The sequence below is a fragment of the Lolium rigidum genome, chromosome 3 (assembly GCF_022539505.1).
Source record: "Lolium rigidum isolate FL_2022 chromosome 3, APGP_CSIRO_Lrig_0.1, whole genome shotgun sequence".
NCBI classification, from domain to species: domain Eukaryota; kingdom Viridiplantae; phylum Streptophyta; class Magnoliopsida; order Poales; family Poaceae; genus Lolium; species Lolium rigidum.
In genome coordinates, this window is record NC_061510.1 from 180,497,153 (window position 1) to 180,515,230 (window position 18,078).

General features: G+C 44.3%; 1 protein-coding gene and 1 long non-coding RNA gene across 2 annotated transcripts; one reads left to right on the plus strand and one right to left on the minus strand.

Annotated features, from left to right (window-relative positions):
- Positions 1-8,050: 8,050 nt before the first annotated feature.
- LOC124702771 (chlorophyll a-b binding protein, chloroplastic) lies at positions 8,051-9,254 on the minus strand. The gene is made up of 2 exons (XM_047234932.1): positions 9,045-9,254; positions 8,051-8,920 (listed from the first exon to the last, which is right to left on the minus strand). The coding sequence occupies exons 1-2, from the start codon at positions 9,182-9,184 to the stop codon at positions 8,269-8,271; spliced, it is 792 nt and encodes a 263-aa protein (XP_047090888.1). The 5' UTR covers positions 9,185-9,254; the 3' UTR covers positions 8,051-8,268.
- A 5,851-nt stretch (positions 9,255-15,105) lies between these two features.
- On the plus strand, positions 15,106-17,089 carry LOC124698740. The gene is made up of 3 exons (XR_007001086.1): positions 15,106-15,262; positions 16,427-16,934; positions 17,016-17,089. It is a non-coding gene; the product is annotated as an uncharacterized LOC124698740 (long non-coding RNA).
- Positions 17,090-18,078: the final 989 nt, after the last annotated feature.

An 18,078-nucleotide genomic window follows, 5' to 3' on the forward strand; every position in this document is an offset into this window, starting at 1 on the left:
CCTGCACGCAACACAGATCGCAGTCGGTACATAAACAAACACAAGGACGGGCAGAGACACACTTGGATTCCGGCGACGGCGTATCCTACCTGCACGCCAGCTGCACGGTGGAGATGACAATATGCAAGGCCTCCCGGCGGCGCATTGGAATTGGAAAGGACTGGTGGTACTTCGGCAAGGCGGCACGATGGAGCAGTCACGCCCGTGAAAGATGAATCTCTGCCGGCGGAGAGAGAAAGAAATGGGGAACCAGAGGACCCCTACTTGTTTTTTTTTTGGATAGAGTCAGCATCAGAGAACATGGCCTAGCCTCATGCCCCGGGTCGCGCGGAGAAAAGCCACAGGAAAAGGAGCAATGATGTGACACCAAAAATGTGCGAGGTCGAGAGAAAATGTCCAAGTGACTTTGCATGCACGAATCTCCAGGTTGCAATGAGTGGTACATGATACACCCACACCCATGCGTGGGTGTACAAAATCCACACTCTAGATCACCAAGTCTGTCGCGATACCTAGGCGTCTCTTTCCGACCGTAAGGTTTACGTGGATAAATATGCATTAGTGGTCTCGCATATTATGAACCGTAACTCTTACGGCATTTATCGGGACAGCCGGCGGATGCGTAGTTAGGTACGTTCTCCCTGCTCTACCCCGATCCGAGACAGGATTTCGGTAGCGCCTTCCCGTTGTTCTCAGGATGCACACCCCTCTCGGACTTTTGCCGAGACGTGTATCGGGAGAGCAGCGGGGAGGTGCTGCCGAAATTCTTTCTCGGATCGGGGTAGAGAAGGGAGAACGTACTCAATCTACGGATCTGGCGGCTGCTAGGAGCCCATCTAGTAGAGTTTCAGGTTGATGCACGCGTAAAAAAAATAAAGATATGATGCATTTATTTCCTATTTGATATATAAATGTTATGTTTGTCTATTTTGGTGCTAATTAGAGGATAGATAATCGTGACTGGATGTACGATGGCAGAATCAGTCAGTGAAACTATACTGATGAATGGAGTGAAAAGACCGAGCAGTTTGTGGATAGGGCGTTTGCCATCCCTAGCAGACCTATAACAGTTTGGTGCTCTTGTAGTAAGTGCGGTAACCAAAAGGCATAGGACACGGAAACTATGAGTATGCACCAGATCAAGTTTGGATTCACACCGTCCTACAAGATTTGGACTTACCATGGAGAGAAGGCAAAGAAACGTGCTAGGAAGGAGGTGCGGCAGATTCAACCAAGGGGAGAATATGACATTGGTTTTGATAGGTGCTTAGAAAACTTGGCTAATGGTAATGTGCCTGAAAGCCCTCATGTAGAGGCGGAGACACCTCAGGATGCGGAGACAAGTGAGGACCCGGAGGAAAACACAAAGGAGTATTATGAGGCTTTGTTTGCTTCGCAGAAACCCCTACATGAAAATACAGAGTTTACCCAACTAGATACCATCGCTCGCCTTATGGCCTTTAAGTGCCATAGGAACTTGTGCAAAGATGGGTTCGGGCCTCTACCTTTCCTTTACATGCTTTTCATTGAAATGTTAATGACATCGCGGCAACACAACGTAGGCGGAGATGACAGCAAAGGAGCAGCAGGCCCAGGAGCAAAGGGCGCAGATGGAGCAGCAGATTGACTACCAGCATAACCAGGCACAGATGATGCAGCAGATGCAACATCAACAGAAGATGATCCAGACGCACCAGGCACAGATGATGCAGCAGATGCAACAGCAACAACATATGATCCAGACGCACCAGACATAGATGAACTGGCTGATGAGCCAGACCAATTTGTCCTCCTTTCTCCTTGCCGTGGATGCCTCCACCGTCCACTCAGAGCCCGGTGACCAAACCTTTCACCGTGAACAACATGAACATCATCCGGAACCTGATCTCCGGTGAGTCGTCCTACACTTGTGTCCAGCCCGCTTCTTGTACTTGTTCAATTCCATGTCAATATGCAATGCAAATGCTAATTCCATCAACCTTGTAGGAAGAGGACAAGACAATGAAGATGATGCCATGGGAAGCAATGGAGGAGGACAAGGTTGATGGCATCCATTCTATGAACTCGTCGTCGTGCACTTGTCGTTGTTGTAATGGATTATATGCACTTGTAATGGATTGTAATAATGGACATTGCTATTTAACTTGTGTGGATGGACTCTATGTAATGCATTGTATGCATGGATATGTGTGTTCGATGTATTTGTGGTGTTGTCGATGTGTTTGATGATGATATGTTGAAGATTATATGTTGTATATGCTCTATTGTCAAATGCTATTTTTTGAACTGCAGGGAATATTCAAAAAACAACAAAAAAAAATGAAAAAAAACAGGGCCCTTTTGCCGTGTGTATGCACACGGCAAAGGACTTTTGGTCACTTTTCCGTGTGCACACGCACGGCAAAGGAGCCACGTGGCGCTCACCTGTTCTCCTAGGAGGTCCTGGGGGGTGTGCTGGAGGGGTCTTTGCCGTGCGGGCTGGCATGCGGGCGCACGGCAAAGTCAGCGGCACGGCACAGATTTGCCGCACGACAACGTCTTCGCGCACGGCAACGTCAGCGCGCACGGTAAACACCACGACACACGGCAAAGACTACCCGCACGACAAAGCACCTGCCGCACTGTAGCCCAGCGCACGCACGGCAAAGGCCTTTGTCGTGCGAATTGGTGATGCGTACGGCAACGTGCACGTTGCCGTCGGAACCTTTGCCGGCTGTTCTTTGCCGTGCGTCCACGCACGGCAAAACCTTTGCCGGGCGTACGAGGTCCTCTTCGCACGGCAACGTGTAGTTTTCCCCGTAGTGGATAGTTATTAAGTTTAAACACAAATTAAGGCCCTATTTTGTAACTTGCACCTGGGCCCCCAAATCCTGGAGACGGGCCTGGGCAAGCATAAACATACTGGAATACACATGCAGCTTTGTATCCGACTAGCATCTTATCTTCTCTTTCTTAATAGATGGCCCCATTTTGCTGATCTCACAATGGGCCACGTCACCGGATTACAAAATTTCACCTCCCCCGCTTGGTTCCGAGCGGCACGGCACCAATCTACTCACCAGACCGACACGACTGAAGCCTTGCTCGCCAGAACGACACGCCTTGGTCGAGATGGGCCAACACCGGCCCATGACCCGGCCGACTCTGTTCCTCTTCCTCGCCTACTCTCCTTCTCTCCCCATCGATCTCTCCCAACCACGGCTAAGCCTCGGTTCGTCACTTCGTCTTCTTCGATCGCCACCTCTGGCAGGTCGCACCGGCTCTGCACAATAAATCTGTCTTGAAGGCAATAGGCATTCAAAGACTGGAAACTGCTCAAAGGAACTCATCCGCCGCCGCCGCCACCTCTAGGTTAAAAAGAAGGCCTGCTCGCGACACCACCATGCCATGCGATCTCCACGCTGGTATTTGGCCACTCTCCGTTCTAATTCCTCCTTTGTTTTCTCAATCCCTCAATACATATTCCGGATCTGGCACAGCTCTAGCTGGAAATCCCCTCGACGTTCTATCCGTGCTCCCGATTCCATTCGATTCTGTCCGCTCCTACGTCATGCTCTCCTGAATTATTTGGATTTCTTGGCTTCTCAATCTACTCTCTGAAGATTTCTTTGGGTTCTTATCGGCCATCGCCTAACCTTTGAGGTATGAACAAGAAACTACACATGATTTATTGTTTTGTTGTTGCCGCTCTTGATGTTTCTATTTTCTTTTTTGGATCTGACAAAGAGTGGAAAATGTGGACCCAAATACTCTATGTTAGAACCAAGCATTGAGCTCCTGCGAAGAGGGCACAAGTAGCTTGATGTTGCGGCGCCGGGAATTTTCATGGTTGCATGTTGTACTAGCAGCAGCGGCAGCTTGATGCATCTGACTAAGCGTTCTCTATTGCCGGCTAGCAAATGAGATAATTGTCGTTCATGATTGCGGCCACCAGCGTGCTCTATTGCCGGCTAACCAAAATTATTCATCTACGAGTAATCCTGATTTGAACAAAAGCAACTGCAGAGGATTTGAGTCTGGACTGGAGTTGTGGGAAACTATGGATATTCTGTTGAGAGGTGGACACAGGGGGACCTCCCTTGACAATCTCTAACGTATTCTCCTTTTCGCGTATACTCGTGTTATTTCAGTTTTTCTTGATTGGTTCTGGTTTTGAGGCTGGCTGAATTTTGTATTGAATTGTTTTTAAATCACACTTCTGTTTATTTTTGCGTCCATTTTTCCATCTCCACACAGTAGATGATTTGAATTTACACAAACTAATTTCTCACAGGGCTATTTATTGATGCAACTACAATGTGGTTGGACCAAATAAAACCAGTTCCTCTTACAGGTTCACTACTAGCAACGGCATGTCCTCCACTAAATTTCGTCGAGCATGTTCTATTTATCATATCTCCTCTTAATTATTTAATAAATGACCTCATTTTTAACATTGTTTATGTTGTCCAGTGATCTAGCATTGTTTATGTTGTGTGTATCCTAAGCTAATCCTCGCGGTCAGTACAAAGCCATCAAAATCTATCTCATCAGTAGCACTAATCCATGTGTATTTCTCACTTCTTAGTTTAGGATCTTAATATCATCGCTATGCATAGCAGTACTGTTATTGCAAGTATGAAAAATTATGCCTCCCAATATCGACTTGATGCCCATATTTCTTCATGTAAATTATCTAAGCTCTATTCATCTGTGGAAAGTGTGCATGATAACATCCCATATTTCTTCATATAAATTATCTAAGCTGTATTCATCCGTGGAAAGTGTCAATGGTAACATATAAGCCAATCCACTTCTTTAATCTAGACGCCAGTAACAAATAGTCTCTTAATATTATCACATCTAATTCACTAAAAGAAATTGTGCATAATGCAAAATGATACTCATTTATACAGACACATACTATTTTTGAAATGACTTCCCTTAAATAGCTGCAAGATGCTATTTTCAATGTTTTGCATGATTTAGGGTGCTTTATCTTTGAAGGTGATTCGTCGATTTTTCATTTCCTTCACATGTGAATGGTGAGTATTTCAAATTTAGTCTACACCCATGTAACTTTTTTTGTAATCTCTGTGTAACTGTGTAAGTCACACTTCAGCTGCTCCAAAGCAGCCAAATGTATGCTACACTTCAGTTTGCTACGTGAGATTTCAGATGCATGTGACATGTGTGCATGTGATGAAATGTGTTGCTTTTATGAATTACCACAATACATCAACGTGACACTTCTTTAAATTTGCATCATTTCTAATAGGTATGATGGATTTTCCGCAGCAACGCGCGGGGTACCATCTAGTATAACTAAGAAGTTCATCCCCACTAAGAGTATTTCTCTCAACATGCAAGCTATCCACCTCATCAAGCATCTATAAGCAATCATAGCTTGCCACCTAAGCAAATCAAATAAATGATCCACACTCCCATGCAGCTATTCCATGTCATTATATTTATTTTATTGGTAACTCAATTGTTACGTGGTAGCACTGTATTAATTTCCCTTAATTTCTGTAGGAGAAGCATGCGTTACTCACATTGAAAATGGACTCAATTCAGCCCATGTACTGTTCATATTCTCATAGAAGACACGCGACGATTCTTCACCCTGAATAATAAAAGAGCAAGAAACCATACGCCTTCCTGTGCTCTTTTTGTCTCTTTGAATAAATCACTGGCTCATCCTTTCTTCTCCCCACGGTCAGAGCATGGAAATAAATCGGTGGGAATTTGATGCCACACCTGGCCGAGCTAATGTATTCGGAGTTGCTCATCCCTCTCTTTATCTTCGGCACCAGATCTTCCTCTTCATCTTCTCCACCAAATATTAATGCAGGAATTAGAAATGGTACTATTTGTTCTCCTATTTAAGCAAAGGATCTCTTTCGTTTTCACGGCAGCTAGCACCCCTGCTCGAGGGGATTAGCCAGGGAATCAGATATCGCCACTGGAAATCAACGTGCTGGACGCAACGAATTTGAACCCCGGCGTTTGACGCCCGTCGCCTGCTGGAACTGCCTGCACACCTTTCCCATCCTTTTTCACCAGGCAAATTAGGATGAGGCAACGACGACAAGCTCGCCAACACGATGCCTCCAGATAGTTCTGGACGCGCTACGCGGCCGATGGCATGGTGCCGATAAGGCGTCGATGACAAGCTCACCAACACGGTGCTTCTAGATAGTTCTGCACGCGCTATGCCCTATGCGGCCGACGGCCTCCGGCGACGCCACCATTAATTTTGCGGGCTGCATTATGTAAAAGTCCCCCTACTCATATCTTCAATCTACGAGGACTCCCGCCTGTGAGAGGTAACTTATATCCCTCATGTATATCCCGGATTACCTCTTAGATAGCTACTGTGTCGTTAATTTTGCTTCATTCATGTCCGTTTTCGTTAACAGAAGTTACAGTTCTGGGCAAAATTTGGAGTCCCCATCCGACATCAGGTACCTCCCTCACGGTCATACCATCCATATAAGGTTGTTCACTAATCAGAATTACGCCATGGCTCCATTCCTAATCCTCCTCTACTATTTGCCACTCGCCGGATTGCACGATTTGTTGTTTACTTTTTCTATTTTTTCAGCCTGCTGTAATTGAATTTATGAATGAATAAATGTCAGTAATATATCAATTGTCATCCCAACGATCCATGTTTATGGAAGGTTGGACTGTTGGTGTACGTGGAGGGTTGGGGTTCCATTATTTATTATGACACGCGCAAAATCAAAACATGAAAAAGATCACATCAGATTATCATTCTTGAGCATTGCAGATTATACATGGACGCATCGGTTTTACCAGGACATCTTGCAGCCTTCCCACCAATCGGCTATCTTGATGGAGTCGTTATGAAACAAAATATTCAGAGAAAATACGAAGAGTACATTTTTTAATTGTTCCGGGCTGTTTTCCCCAAGGTCTTTCAGCTTTTTTCAAAGACTGTCGAGGGTTACCCAGGAAAGCAATTGGTAGTTGTGTTATAGTTTAACAGTACCGGTCCGGGCTGCACGTTTCGGTTCAATACTAATTGTGTTGGCTGTATGTTGTGTCATGTTCTTTTTCCGGTGGTTAAGACTTGGTAGCGGAAATGTGAATATTCACGTATATATGGACGGCGCGTCTTTTGAAATGAGCATAGCCAACCGATTGTACCTTTTTTTTTGCGAGATGTACTAGAATTATCTTTTATCGCTGCCCAAAGAATTGTTCACTTTATATGATGAAACAACAATATGTAACATATTTTGAGGTTTGTTTTTCATGTCATTGTCAAACTATTCATTGGTACAAATTGTATTGCATGGTACAATTTATGTTCCAATCATACATATTTTAATACAATAAACGATTTAGTACACATTTTTTTGCATTATCTAAATCTCTCCAAATGAATTTAGATGGAAGTCCCGCAGCAATGCGCGGGGTATCATCTAGTTCCACTTATAAGCCTACCCCGACCACCTCCCCGGTTTATATAAGCAGGTAGGGTATGCGAAAAGTATTTTTGGAACATGAGCCCGGTTTCTGAAAATCATATCTCTGGGATTACAAAAAATCTGAAATTATATATGCACATACATATAAACATTTCAAAGATACGGTTGAAATTTTGAAGGAAAATATGTTGTATTTTGAGGTATACAAAAAAATACAAATTTCTAACAAAAAACTGACTTTTCTATTCTATACACAACCATAAATTTGGTTTTTCTTCTTCTGTAGTTCTAAGTACAACGCAATTTCTACAAAAACATCACACGAGTATTCAGGAGATGTGTATGTATTCATAAAATAAAATTTTTGGTTATTTGAAACACACAGAAGTACAATTTTCATATATTTCGAAAACTAGGAGCATAGGCGCTTGGATGCACCAAATCTTCTCTCGAGGGTAGGGGAACACTAGGGAGGGATGACTCAACTCCAAACTTATGTCTCAATACGGTTGAAACCTACAAAATATATTGAAACCTGAGCCCAAGCATGTATAAATATTCTCCGTGTGCTAACCTCTGAGATCACGTTTCTTCCTTCTAGCAACGATCCGGACTTAACTACTCTCTTCATTATAGATGATTGCTCCATTATTGACATTCATTCACCGGCGTACCTTGTGCTTAATTACATTGCGCACAACTAGCGAGACGGGACTCGCTCAATGATAGTACAAATAATAACACAAAGTACGTGCAGCTACACGTTGATCCACGACGTACAAGTACACATGCATATCTCGCCCGGTGGTCGGACGGATGGCTAACTCATTTAACTTCCAGGAGCGAAGTTGGTGGCGAAAGCCCATGCGTTGTTGTTGACTGGGTCAGCAACGTGGTCGAAGAGGTTTTCGATGGGTCCCTTGCCGGTGACGATGGCCTGCACAAAGAAACCGAACATGGAGAACATGGCGAGGCGGCCATTCTTGAGCTCCTTGACCTTGAGCTCGGCAGCTGTGTCGGGATCGTCGGCAAGGCCAAGTGGGTCGAAGGAGCCGCCTGGGTAGATCTTGTCGAGGCCCTCACCGAGAGGACCGCCACCAACACGGTAGCCCTCGATGAAGCCCATGAGCACCACTTGGGTAGCCCAGATGGCGAGGATGCTTTGTGCGTGCACCAGATTAGGGTTGCCGAGGTAGTCGAGACCGCCCTCAGAGAAGATCTGAGCGCCGGCCTTGAACCACACGGCCTCACCGAACTTGATGCCGTTCTTGGATAGGATCTCTGGGAACACACATCCGAGTGCGCCAAGCATCGCCCACCTCGAGTGGATCACCTCTAGCTCCCTATTCTTGGCGAACGTCTCTGGGTCAGCTGACAACCCTGCGGTGTCCCACCCGTAGTCACCGGGAAACTCGCCGGTCAAGTAAGATGGGGTCTGCTCCGAGAATGGACCCAGGTACTTGGGACGGTCAGGACCGTACCTATATATTCATTCATCACCGTGCATTCATACAACAATCATTCATTAATACTTGGTACTATGTGTAAATACATGAGGCTGGAGATAACCATGGCACGAATAGAATACAGTAGTAGAGAACATACCAGATGCTCTGGGGGGCGCTCTTCACAGTCCGGCGCATGGTGATGCGGCCGCCGAAGTCGCCGACGCTGCGGACGAGGTCATCACGGCGTGGGGCGGTGCCGAGGAAGCTGGTGGTCTGGTGCAGCGCCGACGCGGCCATTCCGAGCTACTGGCTGCTAGCTAGGACGGTGAGTGAGATGAACTGGTGGCTGGTGTTTGAGTGGAAATGTCCGGTGGGCGAGGTGGATCTTTATACGGCGCTTGAGACGCGCGGGGCAAAACTGGTGGATGTGTGGCGCGACACGTCCGCGCGACCCAATTGGCTGCCGCAGCGCCTCTGGATATGGCGCGGTATCCTGCGTCGTCCATGTATCCAGTCGCTCGTTGCCACCTGGAGGCAACGATCTCCTCGCCCACATCGATCCTACACTATCCGAACTTCAAACCATACTGCTAAATTACCTCACTAGCATCGTATTTCATCCCTAACTCACATACATTTTTGTTTTGAGAAAAGCCTCACGCCCTGCATTTTAATAACAAAGCAAAGTTGTTGTTCATTAATTTAACTAAGGTTGACAGATACTATTATATGAAAGCAAAACATATAAAAACATAAAAGTAACACCATCCATTGGTTGAGTAGAAAGACCATCTCGAACAGGGCATCAATAGAACACATGTTTTAAAGAGCCCACCAAATTCCAACCAACAACATAACATGTGATTGGATGGGTAGAAGGGGAGTGGCAGCTATAGCCTACCAGAGTTCAAATCTCATATTTGACACTTTGGTGTCTCATAAAGATGGAATATTCTTCAGTGGGAGGCGACGTTCCCGTCGACAGCGAGGAGCCTGTGGTGAATTCGTCAAACTTAAGACCCATCGAATCAATTACTTGAAGTCTTGGTTGTGTTAAATAAGAGAGCTCAAGATAATGATTTAATTACTAGTTTAGCAACTAATTTCTTGCATGATTGAATAGCTATTATACAGTATGTGGATAATGCCTTTTTCATGATTGAATATAGTTTAGATATCTCTAGAAACTTAAATTTAGGTTGTGTATATTTGAGTATCTTACTAGGATGAAAATAAATTTTCATAAGACGAAAGATTTTTTTTGGTGATGCAATAAAAAAGGCAAATTCCCTTTTAGATATTTGGGGTTCCTTATGCATTATAAACGTTTGCGAAATAGTGATCGGAAAGAGACCGAGGATAAAATAGAGAAAAATAATTCTTGTTGGAAGGGTAATCTTACTTCGATAGGCACTAGGCTTATCGGGGTTCCCTATGCTAGCGTACTATGTCCCGGTGGATTAGCTCTCCCTCCTTGTTTGTCTCCAGAGCACTGAGGCGTTGCTTGGTCCATGAGACTGGCTTCTTTTGGACAAAAGGCGCATCAGGGAAGTAAAATCCCCACTCATCTTGTGGCTTCACGCTAATGCAATCGTTCTTAGTGATCTTTCTTGTTCTGGACGTGTGTGCGGTGGTCTCCTCATAGTTACATGCATCAACTTGTGGAGATCTCTAATGCTTTGGTAAAGGGTAGTTGGTGGTGATGATCTTAACAGTCTCCACACGTCCTTTCCCATGCTTCTTTTTTTTTACAGTTTTACCGTAGGGAAACCTCTACGGTGTGATTTTTATATTAAAAGAAGGGCATAAAGCCAAGACTGTGCAAAAGTTCACATGAAGGGTGCAAAGCAAGGAAAAAGAGAAAAAAGAAAGGAGAGTTACTCTAGTTTACAGAAAGAGCTAACAGCCAATCAGAGATAATTTGGACCAAAGGCATCCTAACTCTGAATTTATAATCAGCTTTACGGGACCGCTCATCCCCCCCCCACACTCCGCTCTCATCCATCTACAGTATCCTTGAGGGGCTTTCACCATTGACCGGGCCGCCGACGGCCGCTCCGCCAGGCTAGCTGGCCGGAGTTGGTCTGGTGCTGGTGCCGGAGTAGATAGGTTGTAGGTTGATGACCCACAAGTATAGGGGGTGTATCGTAGTATCTTCGATAAGTAAGAATGTCGATCCCAACGAGGAGCAGAAGGTGTTGACAAGCAGTTTCGATGAAGGTTTCACTGTAAATGCTCACGTGACAAGTATTCGGGGGTTTTGATGTAACAGATGAATAAAGTACGAGAAAGTAAAATGCGAGAGAAATAATTGCAGCGAGTGGCCCAATCCTTTTTAGCACAAAGGACAAGCCGGTTTGTTTACTTATAATGACCAAACGTTCTCGAGGACACACGGGATTTTAGTCTAGTGCTTTCGCTACATACAGCCTGATTAATCTTCATTGTTTTGATAAGTGTTGTGTGGGTGAACCTCGTGCTAATGTACCGCCCTTCCTAGGACTAATACATACTTGTGATTATACCCCTTGCAAGCATCCGCAACTACAAGAAAGTAATTAAGATAAATCTAACCACAGCCTTAAACTCGAGATCCCGCGATCCCTCCCCGCATCGATATACCAACGGGGTTTAGGTTTCCGTCACTCCGACAACCCCGCAATCGGCAAACGAGTACAAGATGCATTCCCCTAGGCCCATAAATGGTGAAGTGTCGTGTAGTCGACGTTCACACGACACCACTAAAAGAATAACACCACAACTTAAATATCATAACATTGAATATTACTCAACCATAGTTCACTACTAACAATTAGACTTCACCCATGTCCTCAAGAACTAAACGAACTACTCACGAGACATCATATGGAACATGATCAGAGGTGATATGATGATGAATAACAATCTGAACATAAACTTGGTTCAATGGTTTCACTCAATAGCATCAACAACAAGTATGAATAGATACCGGAGAGTTTCCCTATCAAACAATCAAGATCAAACCCAAATTGCTACGGCGGTGACGAGGTGCTGCGGAGGAGATGGCGGTGATGATGGTGGAGATGATGATGATGGTGATGGAGATGATGTCCAGCTCGATGGCGGTGACGATGGCGTCGATTTCCCTCTCGGGAGGGAATTTCCCCGGCGGATTCCCGCCCGCCGGAGAGCTCTTTTCTCTCCGGTGTTCTCCGCCCCGCGGAGGCGGCCGTAACCCTTCGTGAGGATTCCTCTCGTGGCTTAGGTCTTCGGGACGAAGGGTTTCGCGAAGAAAAGGAGGCGAAAGAGGCCGAGGGGGCCCCACACCACATGGTGGCGCGGCCGAGCCTTGGGCCGCGTCACCCTATGGTGTGGGCCCACCCCGGGTCCACCCGGCTCCCCCTTCCGGCTTCCTCCGTCATCTGGAAAAATAGGAGTTTCTGTAAAACTTCCTTCCACAATTGATCTTCCGAAATATTGCATCCTGACGGTGCTTTTTCCAGCAGAATCCTGGCTCCGGTGCTCAATCTCCAAATAATCATGAAACATGCAAAATAGATGAAATAACATAAGTATTGTGTTCCAACATGAAATATATTAATGAATAATAGCAAATTATGATATAAAATAGTGATGCAATTTGGACGTATCAACTCCCCCCAAGCTTAGACTTCGCTTGTCCCCAAGCGAAACTGAACTCTGTAAACAGGTCCACATGTTTATGGAGTGAAGAGTCGATAAATAAAATACGGACAAGAAGCATCATATTCATTCACACAAGACATTATAGTAAACAACTTCCTCATATAACTCAATCTTGAAACAAGTGTAAGGTAGTCACAAATAAAGGTGCATAAGGAATCATAATTGGTGATGGCAAACTTTGTTCTTGGTCAGAGAACATTTAACAGATTATATTCATCTATTGAGCAGCTCTCTCATATTAAAAACTTATGGTAAACTTGCATACTCCATCATATTAATCATTGATGACTTTCAAAGCTATATTCATTCAAGGTAAAACTTGTACTAAACAAGAAAGAGTAAAGACATGATGAAGCAAATCACAATATAATAGTTTGATCACAACAACTCAAATGCTTGCTTGAGATGGAGGGAAATAGGTTTACCGACTCAACATAAAGTAAAAGACAGTGCCCTTCGCAGAGGAAGCAGAGATTAAATCATGTGCTAGAGCTTTTTCAGTTTTGAAATCATATAAAGAGAATAAAAGTAAAGTTTTGAGAGGTGTTTGTTGTTGTCAACGACCGGTAGCGGGTACTCTAACCCCCTTGCCAAACAAACCTCCAAAGAGCGGCTCCCATGAAGGACGTTATCTCTACCTGACAAGGTAGATCATCCCTCTTCTCTTTTGTTTACACATGTATTTAGTTTATTTAAGGGTGACACTCCCCCAACCTTTGCTTACACAAGCCATGGCTAACCGAATCCTCGGGTGCCTTCCAACAATCTCATACCATGGAGGAGTGTCTATTGCAAAATTAAGTTGCTTACTCGATGAATCAGGGCAAAACATGTGAAGAGAATTATTAATGAAAGTTGATTAATTGGAGTCGGGAACCCCTTTGCCGGCTCTTATTGCAAAATTATAGGATAAGTGGATGAAGCCACTAGTCCTTTAGTGGAGGCTGCCTAACAAGACTGAAAGATAAAACACCACATACTTCCTCATGAGCTATAAAACATTGACACAAATAAGAAGTAATAAGTTTTGAATTGTTTAAAGGTAGCACATGAAGTATTTACTTGGAATGGCAGAAAATACCATGTAGTAGGTAGGTATGGTGGACACAAATGGCATAGGTTTGGGTTCAGGTTTGGATGCACGAGAAGTATTCCCTCTCGGTACAGGTCTTTGGCTAGCAAGGTTAATTAGCAAGCATAAGAGTTGAGGGAAACAAACAAATATACATGTGATAGAAACAATCATGCATCTTACTTGTAAGCACAAACAGTTTTAACTTTTAGAATACTAAGCTAAGGACTGATAAGAAAGATAATAATATCTTCTACCTGTACTTCCTCTATTCATATAAAACTCAAAGTGTTGTTGCTATTGACCATTGCTAAGTTTGCCAAAACCAAATAGATTTACTCAATACTCCCAAAGTGGTACCAATACTAAAATCAAGATCAATCATATAGTAGAAATTGCAAACTAAAATAAGGTGTGCAATATGTAAATGATAAGACTTCTCATTAATATTCCATAACGATAACTCACACCAAGGGATACATGGACAAACTAAAGGAGAGATACTTCCATACTGCAACCCATCTCATACGATAACTTCCCTACTCATGATATGACACTACTTGATAGTAAAAAGTAAAAGGTAATGATAATGTGATACCGCGGCACTCCCCAAGCTTGGAACAAACCAAGGGGATGCCAATACCGATGATGGATTACTCCTTTGGCGATGGTGGTGATGAATTCCCGACAAGCTTCTCAATAAGCTCCTGAAGCTCATCAATCCTGTATATGAGGTTGCGAATCATCTCCGAATTGTGCTCGACGCGGTTAAGAAGTCTGTCCGACGACGAGTCCCAACTCTTGGAGTTATTTCCCCAACCTTCAGCTTCGGGCTCCGTCTTTCCTGAAGAAGACACTACTGCAAAAAGGCTTATAGCCTCCATGTAGTTAGTGACGGGCAAAACAGTGCCTGTCACTAGTAAGTGCTCCTAGCGACAGGCAAAAATAAGCCTGTCACTAGTATTTTGTACTAGTGACGGGCGTATAAAACTACCTGTCATTAATATTGTTTCTAGAGGCCGGCCAAATAAAAAAAAGTACTTAGTGACGGGCTCCTTGAAATGCCTGTCACTGGGCATATCCGCGCGGGCCCTGGCCGGCCCACCTGCGCGCCCCTTGGCCGGGGCACTCGATGGGTCTCTCCGTCAAGCTCAGGGTCGAGGTCGAGGCGGGATCCCACGATCTGAGACTTGTTAGGTTTATTTTGTCAACCAACTCTCCCGCTCGCAACTCCGCGCCGGTCGCCGGTCGCCCTGCACCTCGTACGGAACACCGCGCCGGCCTCGCTGCGCTCCGTCCCAAGCGCAGCGGCGCCAACCCCTCCAACGCCAGCCGCCCTGCACCCCGTCCCAAGCGCCGCGGCGGCAGCTCACTCCAACGCCGCCGCCCTGCACCCCGTCCCGAACGCTGCGACGGCAGCCCAGTCCAACGCCGCCCCAACGCGAGCCCTGCATCCCCTACACCTCGCCGTAGGACGCCGCCCTGAATCCCCAACGCGCGCCTTTTCCCTGCGTCCCCAACCTCTGGTCTGCCCTGCATCCCCAACGCCGTCGCCCTTCCTTCCCGCGTTCCTGGCCGTCTCTTCCGGCGTGAGCAAGGCCGCCGCCGCGCAGCAGCAGGTGAGAACTCCCGTCCAATCTCATTCAGATCGAGTCGCAGGACGAAGTGACCTTTTAGTACTCTGCCGTCATGTAAAAAGAACACCAATTTGATGCTGTTGGTAGAGCAGTACTAGCTAGATTGACTGCAGGGCTGCAATCACTTGGTGGTTCAGATCGGATTGGGTGCACTTTTGTGTTCTCCAAAGTTGAGCAGTTCTTGGACTGCCCACATATGCAGCGCAGTAGCAGCCTGCTAATTCTGCAGTTTGAGTGTTCATTACTGGATTTGAAAACTGCTGCATAAGTTCTCTGTTTATCTTGACTTCCAGCAGCCTTTTTTTTTGTGTATTGAATGGAACGAAAATAAATCTGTAGCATTTTTGCAATAGAGCCAAGTCAGCAGCAAGATCTGATAGCAATTAGTTCCTAAAATGTGTTTGCGTTTGGCAGAAAAAAAGTATAAGAAGAAGCATGTGATTCAGATTAGTTTTAGTGCAATTTTTTTCATGTAGTCACCGTAGTGTGTTTGTGGTTGGCACAGAAAGAATAAGAAAAATCATGCGATTGTGATGTAGTAGTACGAAGCTTCTAACTGCAATCAGAACTTGCTATTGACTTGGCTCTGTTGGACTTTGTCTAATATCTGTTACAGAGTTTCAGATAGTTTTACAAATCACGGGAACTCCACAAGGCAAACTCTTGGCATTTTGATAAATACATACTCATATATATTGGAGTGGGTACTCCAGGTTGTGGCAGTCTAAAAATACTATGCACTTGCTCCTCACTTGAGTGGGTACTCCATGTAGAAGTACAGCACAAGAAACTAGCAAATGAATACGTATATATATTTTAGACCTACTTAAAAGTAGAGATGTATTTGCTTGCACTTGTATTATGCAAGTAATCTATGCTAGAGCACAAATTTGGGGTCATTAGGCATAGATTTTATTTGCGCGGCAGGAGTGTGGAAACACATTTTTACCTGCATAACATTACATTCAATAGCTTGCAGCTATTAAAGTAGCACTTGAGTTTATTCCCTAATGATTGTAGTACTATTACTGATATGAGCAGAACCCACTTTACCTGATGTTTTAGTGCGGGCTGCTATTATCATCATTTTCCTCAGATTTCTAAGTTGTTGAAAACATAATAGCTAATACTACCATCTTTATGTAGGAATTGAAGAATCTTCGGACAGATAAGACTCATTTGCTGATTTTCTGATTCTCCTCCTGCTTCTGAAATTGAAGAAGGTACCGCAGAAGAAACTAAGTCACAAGATCAGCCATCGAAGGAGAAAAAGGCACGGTGGGCAAGCTCACGGCACGATACAGTAATTTTCAAGATCATGTCGCCTCACGGCACGGTGGGAAAGCTCATGAAGCCCTGCATCAATGGCAGGTTGCTAGCCAACCATAGACACCAACTGAACTTCTACGAGAGTACCGGAACTATAGGCTCTCCAGTCTCCATGCACCTTTCAGCATAACATATAAATACATACTTTGCTTAGTTTTATGTTCTAATACATACTTGCATAAGTTGCTGCTGTTTCAGTATGGTTTCTTTCAGCCTTCCTGAGTAAATATTTCCCATGTTGGCAAGTATAAACGAGTGTACTTCATAATGACCTCTTTGTTAGGTGGTCCTGGAGCAGACATTGATATCTTATGTGAAGCGAGAGGTGAAGTCATCTTTCTTTTGCATAAAACTTACTTTCTACAAATTACATGCATCTTCATAATGAATGCTAATATTTTTGCAGGATGATTTCTTTGGGACACTACATGACATATTGGCCCAAATGGAGAAGTGACAGAACTGCAACGTGTACCTGATGCACGTGTAGCTGTTATGAAATTTAAGTTCCATGGAATGGCAATTGACCTTCTCTATGCCAGTGTATCGCTTTCAGTAATGCCACCAGTAAGTGTGCATTTTATTTAATACTTGTTTGTGTTCTTAAATGCTTCCGCTGCACCTGTAATAGTATACTGTTATGCACCGAGTATGCAATGCACTTGAGGCATAAGGTATTGCTTTGACTGCTCAAGTTTTCTTCTGTGAGCTTCCACTGCTTTAATGTCGTCTCTAACAGTCGCACACCGCAAATGCATGTTTTTTCTTCATGATTAATAATAATGGAAATCAGTTAACACTAAAGCTAGATGAAAACAGGAAGCAACATATTCTCTACTGTGAGGAGGACTAGTTCTTATGATGGCACACTAGAAAGCACAAATCTTAGTTAGTTTTTATTTTTCGAAAAACACTTTAGTTGATATTACTTGAGAGGCGTTCTGCGGATTATGAACTGCGGGTGGATTTCGAACCATCAAGCCGGTGTAGCTGTGTGGTCTAGTATTTGTTTTGTGAAACAGTCCACCAATTTGCAATAAAGTGACTTAAAACTTCTGATTAGATTGGGGCAGTCAACTAATGAAGTCTGTTCACTTTCATTTGCTGATTGTGAGTGTGACACATACACATCTTTGCCATTTTGAAGTTTGTGTGAAATTATGACAACATGCATGCCAGATGCATGTTTTATACTTCGCCCGAATATTTCACATTTGTGGCTGTTGCCATTTTTCTTGTGGTGCTAGTCTGCTTATATGCTTCCATGAGCATGAAACTTCACGTGTTCTGTAACTGTTTGAAATTATTCAGTAACCAAATTTTGTCCGATGTAATGTAGTCTATTTTACTATTTCATATGAACTCCTATACAATGCTAGAATGTTAGCTTTCCTACAAATTTCATATGGTTGTGTTGCTTCAAAAGTGCAGCCTGTTAGTGAAATGAAGAAATACATTATACACCGCTT